Below are 12193 nucleotides of genomic sequence, written 5' to 3' on the forward strand. Positions count from 1 at the left end.
TATTCCTGACCTTCGGGGTAAAGCTCTCAGTTTTTACCCATTGAGGGTTATGTTAGCTGTGAGTCTTTCATATATGGTTAGCTGTAGAATTTATAGATCAATTCATGGACCAATATGGGGAGAACTAAATCTTAGTAATATTGAGTCTTTTTTGAAATTATGAGATTATTTATTATTTTAATTGAAATATTGTCATAAAATTACCTATGTAAAATGAAGATTTATTAATATTTGAATTGGTAAGATATTTCAAATTTGTATAATTCAAATTTATAAAAAACAAACTCTCCACCCATGTCCTGCTACAAGATTTCTTCTTTTCATAGAAGCACTTTGTCTTTATAGAGCACTTTGTCTTATAAAGGAATTTAAGCGGGGCACCTAGGTGGCTTAGTCGGTTAAGCGTCCGACTTTCGCTTAGGTCATGATCTTGCGGTTAGTGGGTTTGAGCCCTGCATTGGGCTCTGTTTTGACTGCCAGCTCAGAGCCTGGAGCCTGTTTCAGTCTGTGACTCCCTCTCTCTCTGACCCTCCCCTGCTCACGCTGTCTCTCTCTCTCTCTCTCTCCTAGAAATAAATAAAACATTAAAAAAAAAAAAAAGATAAAGGAATTTAAGCAAGTAAATAAACTAACAAGATTAAACCAAAAACCTCAATTGTAATATTAATAGTAGTGTAGAAAATAGGATCAAGGAAAGAAAAACAGAGCATAGTATGCTTTGCTCTGGAAAAATAAAAATAAAGGTACCTGTAGGTGATAATATGCTGTAAGAACACTCAACTATGTGTATTGAGACCATTTACTTTCAGTCAGTTTAGAACACGTGGGCTTTGCTTTACAGATGAATTTTTTAAACTGTTTGTAATTGGGATTATTCCAAAATTATACATTGCAGGATCATATAATATTGACTCTTTTAATCCAAGGTATATTTCTCCATTTATTGGGGATTTACTTTCTCTTAGCAGTATGTTTTTTCAATGTTGAAATTTTATGTCTTAAGAAAAATCCTATTTCTGAGTATTTTATGAGTTCTGATACTATTGCAAATGGGATTTTAAGTTTGATTTAATAATTGCTTGTTACTAGTATACAGAAATTGAGTTGATTTTTGTACATTGGCCTTATATTCTGAAACTTTGGTAAAGTCACCATGTGGAGAAGCTGGAGCTGGTGTGTTGAATTAAGAATATGCAGACTACGACTGGCTGAATTGAGGGGCACAGGCCACTCACATGGGGTTGGCAGGTAGCTCCCTCAGTATCAAACTTTGACTTTGGGGGAGTGAAACCTGCGGGGTTGATTGATTGAAGGCACAGTTTCAGTACACCCACACAAAGGAAGTAGAATTACAAGATTTAGAAGTGGCAGGGGTGGGAGTGCTCGTGGGGAGGAGGGAATGATCTAGGGGAAAAGCAGTCCTCTGTCCTAGGTCACAAAGTGAGCACGAGATAGAGAGCACGGTAGCAAATACTTCTTCCTTAATAGGTGACAGGAGCAGAGGTCATTAACCTTTTGTGGGCTTAACTTTTAGGTGGTCATTTTAAAAAGGTATCATAGGAAGAGCAAAGTGGGAAGTTATGGTGGGAATCCTAAGCTCAGGTTCTTATCTAAACTTTTAGACGTGGTGTGGACAGGGTTGTCATATTGTCAAATACCTAGTCTTCAAAACAAAACTCATTTTTCTCATCACACTCATCAGTTCTAGTAGCTTTTTTTGGTTCATTTCTTTAGCTTTATACATAAAAAAATCGTATCATTTAGGAAGGGGAACTACTTCCCTCTTAATCTAGTTGCGTTTTATTTTTTTTCTCGCTTTCTGGCACTGACTAGGATCTCTAGTACAAAGTTGAATAGAAGTGTCAGGAACAGACGTTTTCTTGTTTTGTTCCTGATCTTATGGGAAAAGCAGTCTCAGTATTAAGTGTGATATTAGCTATAGGTTTTCAGAGATGCCCTTTACTAGAATGAGAAAGATTGTTTCATTTATTTTTAATGTTTATTTATTTATTTTGAGAGAGGGAGTGAGAGAGCACCAAGGAGGGAGGGACAGAGAGAGAGGGAGAGAGAGAGAATCCCAAGTAGTATCCTCACTGTGAGTGCAGAGTCCGACACAGGGCTCAATTTCATGAACTTATGAGATCATGAGCAGAGCCAAAATCAAGAGTCAGATGCTTAACCGACTAAAAAAGACACCTAGGCGCCCCAGAAAGAGTCTTTTCTATCCCTAGTTTGCTGACAGTTTAAAAAAAATCATACATAGATATTGAATTTTGTTGCATGTTTTTTTCTGCATCAGGTTATGGCATTTCATTTATTTGCTTAGTATGGTGGGTTACATTAATTCATTTACAAAGGTTAAAAGAACCTTGAATTTTGGAGTATGCTGCCCTCCATCATGCTATATTATTGCTTTTGTATATTGCTAGATTCTATTTACAAATATTTTGCTAGGGATTTTTACCTTTATGTTCAAAATATCAGTCTATCATTTTCTTTAACATCTTTGTCTGATTTTAACATTAGGGTAACTTGGACCTCATAAAATGAATGGGAATTGTTCCTTCTTTTGTTTTCTGAAGGTGGTAGTATAAGATTGGTTTTATTTCTTTTTTAAACATTTGTTAGAATTTGCTACTGAAAGCATTTGGGCTTGGGGTTGTTGTGTGGGACAAATGTTGTTAATAGAGTTCTATAGTAGTTATAAGGCTATGCATGCTTTCAGTGGGCCCTGAATCACATTTGATAATTGTATTTTTCAAGTAATTTGTCCATTTCATCTTAGTTGTTGATTTCATTGGCATATTATTCTCTCATTAAACTTTTGATTTCTGTAGGGTTTGTAGTAAAACTCCCACTTTCTTTCCTGACATTGGTATTTTGTTCTCTCTCATTCTTTGTTGATCCATTTTGCTAGGCATTTATCAATTCTACTACTCTTTTGAAAGAGCCAACTTTTGACTTGGTTAATTTTCTCTATTGTTGTTTTTTATTTAGTCAGTTTCTTAGGCTTATTATTTTCTTCCTCTTAATGGATTTTGGATTAATCAGTTTACCTCTTTCTAGATTTATAAAGTAGAAATTTAGACCATTGGCATGATTTTTTTCTTTTCTAATAGAAAGCATTTAAAACTATAAATGTGAATAGAGTCCAAAGACCATGAAGAAAGTATTAGTAGCCTGAACAACAAATAATACTGCTTATTATTTTATGTCTGGAAAATATAACACCCAACAAAGAAGGACAAGGATATGAAGAGGTACTTTGACAAAAAAGAAGTATGAATATAAAAAAGATATTCAACTTGCTAAGTAATCAAGGCAATAAAATGAAAATAGATTGCCATTTTTCACCTGTCCAAATGGCAAAGATTGAAAAGATTGACCAAAGTCTTGTTGGCAAGTATATGAGTCAGAATAAGTGCATTCTTAATTTGGTTGGTGGGAATGTATTAATTGGTTATGAAAGAATTAGGGGAACAAAAGAACAAAGGAGACAGTGGAGAAGATGGGCTGCCTCTTGTCCTGAGCCTTCATTTAGAAGAATAATTGGGCAGGATTGCTCCTGAGAGTGACATTCAGGCTGTTATTGTTACCCGTGTTTGGAGGTGCATTTTGAGTACACCGAAGAGGAAAGGAGGGTGGGTTGGTAGATAGCATGTGGAAGGTGCCGTTCTGGCCTGTTGAAGGGTCGGCTTCCTCCCAAACTTACCAGTTCTCTCTGGCGTCCAGTGCCTTCACATTGCGCTTTGGCTCCCGCGATGATGCCATGGCCCTTGTCTGTCCTGTGACTCAGGCCTATGGGTAAACTGTGGTCAGATCTAGCCTTATTGCTCATACAGCCCTGTGCAACTGTGAGTTGCCCACAGGAGATTTAGATACGTAAAGTTAAGCTGGATGAAACTCCAATTTACCTTAGATGATTTCCAATTTATAGCCCTTGCTTAATATATAATGCCCTAGGGGTCTTACCATTGCAGTAAGTGATCAAAGAAATTAACACATTGCGGTTGAGTTTAAAATTGGTAGCTGAACAGAACACTGGGAGATTTTTGTGTCTGCATGTGTACGGGTGGAGTTGTGAGGATAATCTTTACTCTTCCTAGCTCAAAATTGTTAATATGTATGTATGTGTGTGTGTGTGTATTTAATTCCTACCTTGTTCCAAAAGGATTTAAGGAAGCTTCTCCTTCCTTTCTACCCTATCATACAAAATAGAATAAAATAAGAAAGAACCACATCATGAAGAATGCAACTTAATTAGCCTCGGTTTGTGTAATTAGGGAATGGGAGAGAACAATATAAGATGTGGTTGACCAAGAGAGAAACCTAGTGATTACAAACATGATTTAGAAGGTGGGGTTGAAGATAACCAAGTTTCCAGTTATTTCTATTGGGGATTTGAAGCTGTGCCATCAGTAAAGCCCCAAAGCTTTAAAGAGTGACCTTGGAGGGACGCCTGCATGGCTCAGTCAGTTAACCACCGGACTTTGGCTCAGGTTCGTGATCTCATGGTTCCTGGGTTCGAGCCGCATGTCGGGCTCTGTGCTGACAGCTCAGAGCCTGGAGCCTGCTTCAGATTCTGTGTCTCCCTCTCTCTGCTCCTCCCCCGCTTGTGCTGTCTCTCACTCTCAAAAATAAATAAACATTAAAAAAAAAAGAGTGAACTTGGAGACTTCCCTTTTTGACTATCACAGGCTTATTTCTTTCGAGCTGCATTACTGATTGTGGGATTGCTGGAATAGGTGAAGAGGCAGGCCTGCAATACTGTTAGACTGTGAGAAGTAACTTCATGATAATCTTTAAAAATACCTTTATTCTGAAAGTTCAAGTGAAGTTTAGCATTAATTGAAGCTGTCAGGCAACCTAAAATTTCTTCTCTTTGAAGAAAGCTGATTTTCTTCCCTCAGAGGAAAAGTGAGTGATTAATTAGCCTGTCATTATCAAAGGAGATAATAATGTTAGTAGATACTGAATTTCCTGTTAAATGGATTACCTCTTGTGTTCCATTCGCAGTTCATGTATATATTTTAGAAACACATTCATCTTCATACCAAGTCATCACGGTTACAGCTACATAATGAAATTTTAAGCTTTTTCTTGCACAGTGATACTTAACTTTCAGAAGACTATCTGAATGGGCATTTAAATGTAGCTTTTTTGGGGCATCTTCTCTACCCCAATTCCTGCCAACCCCAACTCCCCCAACATATCTACAAGCACACAAACGTTTTCCCCAGCAATGTTGAGTCCTGTGTGCCTGTGTGCACATGTGCATTCAGGCAGCCCAGCAGCTGCAGGCCTGATTTATGGGAATCCTGCACACATCATACTGCCCTCTCTCCTTCCCTGTTGTTTTTGAGCATTTCATTTACCTCATTTTTCACCCTTTGAACTTCAGACTGCCAGGACTTGACCTGTCCTCTCCTTCTAAGGATTCACAGTGAATTTAACCCCAAACTTTCCCGGGATGTAAATCTCCTCCCAGTGCATTTATACACAGTAGGGAGGGAAGGAGGTGGGTGTTCTTATAGGTTTCGTCTTCTTAAAACTGTGGCTCACATCTGAGCTAGTTGCTCTCAGGCCTGCAGCACAGCTGCGCTCCTGAGATCTCCCCTCACATCATCCTGTAGCCTCTCTTGTGACGATTTCCTTATTTTCCCACATCCGGCACCTTCCTCTTTCGTGATTTATGGCCTCATTTTGGCGGTGCACTTCTCTGCCCGTTACTTCATGAGGAAGGGTTCGTGGACAGTAATTTTTTTGAGCCCATGCATTCTGAAATATCCATATTTTTCCCCTCACATTTGATTGACAGATTTAATGTCTAATTAAAGATTAAAATGAATTTTCCCTTAGAATTTTGAAGACATTACGTTTCTGTCTTCTCGTGTTGCTCTTGAGAATTTCTAATATTACTCTGTTCTTTTTTTTAAATTTTTTAAATTTTATTTTTTTTAAATGTTTTTTATTTATTTCTAGGAGAGAGAGAGACAGTGTGAGCAGGGGAGGGTCAGAGAGAGAGGGAGTCACAGACTGAAACAGGCTCCAGGCTCTGAGCTGGCAGTCAGCACAGAGCCCGACGCGGGGCTCGAACCCACGAACCGCGAGATCATGACCTAAGCGAAAGTTGGACGCTTAACCGACTAAACCACCCAGGTGCCTGAGTATTACTCTGTTCTTGATCTTTCTTTTGAAGCCTGTTTTTTTTTTCCTCTTTAGAAGCTTGAGCTATTTTTTACTTCACTTTTCTGAAATTTGATATTCCTACCTCCAGAGATAAGACATGCCACAAATTTCCACACCTTGTGGCAGTTCTGTAGTATAAATTGGATCCTTTCTTGACTTCCCCGCTGCCAGTTTAGGATTCGGCTTTCTTAGGCGTGCTTTTCAGGTTCAAATGAATTTTTTGTTGTTGTTGTTGCGGCTGTCTCCACTCCTCTCTTTGCCCTTGGGGCTTATGTCGCAGGAAATGAACATAAAAACACTTGACTACAGTTTTAATAAGGTGTTTGGGAGGAACAGAGGTGTTCACTCTTCCCTCATTACCCAGAAGACCATTCGCCTGCTCTTCCAACAACTCTGTTGTGGATTTTGTCCCCACCACCGTGTCACTGAGACTGCACACAGAATGGCCCCTCACAAGATCCTGTCTTCCGAGCCCCCAGGGCACCTCTGTCTTACTTGACCCCTCAGCACCATTTGATGTGGATGTGACTGCCCCCTCATTTTCTAACCGATCTCCCTTTGTTTTGATTCCATGCTGTCCTGGGGTTTCCCAAAAAAACTGACTCCCCACCCCCTTTTTTTGTCTTCTAAGCTGGTTCCTTCTCTATATCTGGCCTTTACAAATAATTTTATTTTGAGCACTTCAGGCTAGTTTTTTGGGCTCTATCTCTTATCTTCACTCTCCTTATTAGGCTTAATCCTAATAGGCCTGACTTTAAATGCCATGTTTGCGTTGCTGACACACTCTGACATCTCTCTTCTGAGCTCCAGACTCCCACTTCATCTCTTTGGGCATGTTGTAAACAGAACTCTTGGTTTCCCCTCAAACCTGCCTCCCTGCAGTCATCCCTAAATCAGTAAGTGACACCACCACGCCCAAGCACAAGTGGTTGGACTGATGATTCTCCTTTAAAAATTGGTGTAAACTAACCCTTTATCCAGTATGTGATTTACTAAGTGAAATAAGTCAGAGAAAGATGTTATAGGTTTTCGCTCATATGTGGATCTTGAGAAACTTAACAGAAGACCATGGGAGAGGGAAGGGAAAAAATAGTTACAAACACAGAGGGAGGGAGGCAAACCACAAGAGACTCTTAAATACAGAAAACAAACTGAATGTTGATGGGGGGTAGTTGAAGAGAGCACTTGTTGGGATGAGCACTGGGTGTTGTGTGTATGTGATGGACCCTGGGAATCTACCCCAAAACCAAGAGCACACTTTACACACTGTATGTTAACCAATTTGACAATAAATCAGATTTTTAAAATAAATAAATAATACACAAATAAATAAAATAACAAAAAAAATTGGTGTAAAAGTAGACAGTCAACTGCCCACCAGAGGGCAGTGCAGGCAAGTGGTTCTGACCACAGCAGGCCAGCCATGAGCTGTTGTTTCCTTTCCCACATAACTGGCTCCATATGAGGTCGCTTTTCGCTGCACAAAACATTTTTAGGATCTTCAGACCAATTTGGAAGAGAGAATGTGGATAGTTATACTCCTTCCTGTTTCATTTCCCCTACTCAGGTCTGTTCGTAAATTCTGGGGATTTTAGCTATTGGGTCCTCTGCTTCATGCAGCCTTTGGAAGAGTCTGGGTATGGGAAGTGCAGATCTCCCCTCCCATATTTGTACTCCAACGGCCAACAAGGCATTTACCGCCTAGCACCCAGGAAATACAAACTGCCGAATCATAGCCCTACTTTGATTACTCTATAAATTTCCTAGGGTCTATTAAAATTCTAGGAATTTCATGCAGGGATTTTACCTCCCATACACTGTGATGTGCTTCTTTACTGAGAGATTGACTTACCCAAAGAAGATGGGTTTGCATAAACATTGTAGAAAGTTACCCAGCAAATTACATGTTTCATCTGGAGTAGGTGGTGGTCTTTCACCTAGCATTTATTCAATGCCTGTGGAACCAGACTGTGCTACTGGACTAGAGATCATGACCATAGAGTTAGTTAGCCTAAGTCTCCCGAGGTGCTTATAATTAGGTGAAGGGGCAGACATGTCCAAAGTAAATCTGAACAAGGCCTTTAGCAGTAAGTACTATAGATATAAATGAAAGTGCTCTGGGAGGGGGCAGGTGATGAGAGAGAATTGTTTCAGGTGGAGATGGTGGGTATCATTCGTCCTATCTTGGCTCAGTACATGGAGTCCTTTTGTGAAGTCCTTCAAGCCCAAACTCAGCGTCAGGACACCAGCCTCTGGATCGCTTGCTCTGACCCTCCGCTGATGAGTTAAGTGCCCTTCCTGTGTTGCCATCGTCCAGTTCATCTTTCTCTTATGGCGCGCTGTTCATGGCTGTTAATTTGCGTGCTACTCTCCTGAGGACAAAGACTGAGCACTAATAGATTTGTGTATTCTCCCATTCTGGCTCCTTTCTGGTGCCGCACATGTTTTTCTTTCTCTCTGGAGTACTCCCTGTTTCCCATCTGTTTCTAAATTCTATCGCTTTCTAAATGTAATGGCACAGACTCACTGACATCTTAAAAAGTAAAGGAGAGAAAAAGAACTAACAGTCATTGAGTGCCACCTTTGTGTTGAACACTCTTCACTATGTTAGGTATTTTATGAGCATTTTCTCGCTTAACCTTGTCCCTCTAATGCAACCAACCTTCTCCGTTCAGGTCTTTGCACTTGGTATTTCCCCTCGTGCGGACTGTTTCTCCTCAAGTGCTGACGAAGGTATCTCCCTTTTCTGTTAACAAACATATGGAGTGTACAAACCATCCTTCTGAAGTTACCTTTTTAGCTTGGTTACCCACCCCTCCTCTCAGAGGTGGGTAGGGTCTCAGGGACAGGAATTAGCTGAGGCCAGGCTGAGAACCTTCCATCTCCTCCCTCTCATTGTCCCTGCCCTTCTGGCTGCTCCCTCAGTGCATCAAGTCCTGATCATTGGCTGTCTCAAGTCGGTTTACTAATTTTTATCAAAATTGCTCTATTTCTACTTCATTATAACTGGTAGTGTCATTCAGACTATACCTCTCCTAGGAGCTAAGGGATTCCATTTTTTGGCTAGCTTTCCTCTTAAGATTGGGCACCCAATCATCTTTTTTTTTTTTTAACATTTATTCATTTTTGAGAGACAAAGAGAATCAGAGTGTGAATGGGGGAGGGACAGAGAGAGGGGGAGACACAGAGTCAGAGGCAGAGTCCAGGCTCTGAGCTGCCAGCACAGAGCCCCACGCAGGGCTAGATCTTACAGATGGTGAGATCATAACCTGAGCTGAAGTCCAACGTTCAACCAACTGAGCCACCCAGGCGCCCCTAACCAATCACCTTTTAATCGAATTCATGTTTAATAATTACAGGCACCATGCTCCCCCCTTCCTCCTGTCTGGTAGCAGCAGAGATGGTGCAGGGACTGGGGCATGTGCCCCCAGAAGCAGTCCTCTTTTAATGTATAGTTTTGTTCTATATGGCCTGGAAGTCTAGATCCGACCTTATAAACAAATTTATACTTAATTAAAACTCCACCTATTTTTGCTAGTCTAGTGTTAAAACAGTATAACCAAGTGCTCATCTTCTGATATACACTAAAATCTTGCTTTTAAATCTCTTCCCCACCCTTGAAGGCTCAATTTAAGTCCTGACTCCTCTGACATTTTCGGCACCTGTAGTGCTCTGCATTCATCTTTCCTGCTCTGAATTCCCATAGTCTACATACTTCAGTTTGGCTATTAATCTAGAGGATCTTATTTGTTATTTAGTTGTTTTGTGTATCTTAACTGACCAATGAAATGGTAAGGTGCCAGTTGATTGTAGCAATATTTCCTCAATTTTTGCTATGTTGAAAAAGGTACCACTTTTAAAGGACATTTTTAGAGCAAGATATTTTTAAATAATGTATTTTTCTTAATTGGTTTTACTTACTTTCTTAAATTCAACTTAAACATTACTCACCTTGTTTAAGTTTTCTTAAAGCATTTTCATTAGGGGCGCCTGGGTGGCTCATTTGGTTGAATGTCTGACTTTGGCTCAGGTCATGATCTCATGGTTCATGAGTTCGAGCCCCATGTTGGGCTCTGTGCTGACAGCTCAGAGCCTGGAGCCTGCTTCAGATTCTGTGTCTCCTCTCTCCCTTCCCCCACTTCTGCTCTGTGTCTGTCTGTCTGACAGTCTATCTCTCTCTAAAATAAATAATAAATATTTAAAAAAGCATTTTTGTTATCTTTAAGATTTTTTAAATGTTTATATCTGAGAGAGAGAGCATGTACCTGCATGCATGGGGGAGGGGCAGAGAGAGAGGGAGACAAAGAATCCGAAGCAGGCTCCAGGCTCTGAGCTGTCAGCACAGAGCCCGATGCGGGGCTCAAACCCACAAACCATGAGATCATGACCTGAGCTGAAGGCAGATGCTTAACCAACTGAACCACTCAGGTGCCCCAAGATTTTTTTTTACATTATTATTATTAACTTTATTCTGAATGTTTATTTAAGAAGACTAAAGTGTTTAGGTATAATGCATCAAGGAAGTTTTTCAGAAAAAAAAAAAACAATAGTATTTCCTCCTGTAGCTTCTCTATAAAAAGCCATGTGGGAAGCTACACTCTTTTAAATCTTTTCTAGGACTTTGGGGTTTGTATAGTTGCTATATTAAAGTCATTTTCAGTCTTCTACGGAAAATTTGTTAAGATTTGTTTGATAAGATTTCAATATTTTCATAGCTATAATTGTCTAGGCGTTACTAATTGTGTGTTGAGCTTTCTCGTTCTTACTACAGCTGCTTCTTCCTGGCACAGTTTAAACATCAGTCTCTAATCAGTTAGGTTAATCTCTATATAATATAATTAAATTAATCTGACCTGGTTACTGGGTTCATTTCAGATACCAGACTGATGTTTATCATGACATCACTAAGAATATTTCAATTTTAAAACTGACCTTTTAGAATCAGGCTTTCTTCAGTCTGCCAGTTGTATTTAACAGAAATATTTGTTTTCAAAAGTAACCTGATGTTATGACAGTATTTAATTTCAAAAACCAAAGGGGTTATAAAATGTGTATAAGGTGAAGTACATTAAAAAACTAATGACATTTCTTTTTAATTTACAGAGATACTTTCTAGTTGGGAACAATCAGGCAGAAACAAAATATCGTGTTTTGAAGATTGATAGAACAGAACCAAAAGATTTGGTCATAATTGATGATAGGGTAAGTATGTTGCAAACCTGAATATAAACAGAAACTTTTGTACCTGTTGTTCAAAGGATATGAAAGAGCCGCACAGCTCTTAGTGATGTATATATTTTTTTCCTTTTTAAATGAGGCATCTGAAAATTACAGTCATTTCTTATGGTTGGCTGGAATTTAAATTTCCAAACTGGTTTCAAGAAATTACTGGTGTTAAAAAGTATTCCGGAATTGCACGTTGATACATTTTGATTTGTTTTATAAAGCAAACTCTTTGGATAAGATAATGAGTATATTTTCTTTAAGAAGTGACATTTTAAGGATTTAATATAACTCTTAATATTGCATCTACCGAAGGATTATTTATTACTATGCTTTAAATTTTTTTTAACATTTTATTTATTTTTGAGAGACAGAGAGTGATTGGGAAAGGGGCAGAGAGAGAGGGAGACACAGAATCTGAAGCAGGCTCCAGGCTCTGAGCTGTCAGCACAGAACCCGATGAAGAGCTCAAACTCATGAGCTGTGAGATCATGACCCAATCCAAAGTCCAATGCCTAACTGACTGAGCCACCCAGGTGTCCCTATTGCCATGCTTTAATATGAAGCTACTTGAAGTCAGGGGGAACTTTTATTATGCTGCTAAAAATCACCTCTAGGTGATGTTCTGATGACTTGCTATGCATGAGAGAAATGTTAAGCTGTTCTTATCCAGATGTTATATTATCGAGAGCAGGAATACAGGCCTCATTCAGGTGGTACAAAAGCATGAGACTATTAGTCAAAAGTGAAATACAGTATGGTGATATTGAACAGTTCATTG

At 39.4% G+C, this 12193-nt stretch overlaps 1 protein-coding gene across 1 annotated transcript in view; it reads left to right on the top strand.

Annotated features, from left to right (window-relative positions):
• FIG4 (FIG4 phosphoinositide 5-phosphatase) overlaps positions 1-12193 on the top strand; it is a 133705-nt gene that overhangs the window by 5345 nt on the left and 116167 nt on the right. The window contains exon 2 of the mRNA XM_077779972.1: positions 11293-11391. Within this exon, the coding sequence (XP_077636098.1) occupies positions 11293-11391 (99 nt within the window). The remainder of the gene's footprint in view (positions 1-11292; positions 11392-12193) is intronic.

Source organism: Crocuta crocuta, unplaced genomic scaffold (assembly GCF_008692635.1).
Source record: "Crocuta crocuta isolate KB4526 unplaced genomic scaffold, BGI_CrCroc_1.0 scaffold147, whole genome shotgun sequence".
Taxonomy (NCBI): Eukaryota; Metazoa; Chordata; class Mammalia; order Carnivora; family Hyaenidae; genus Crocuta; species Crocuta crocuta.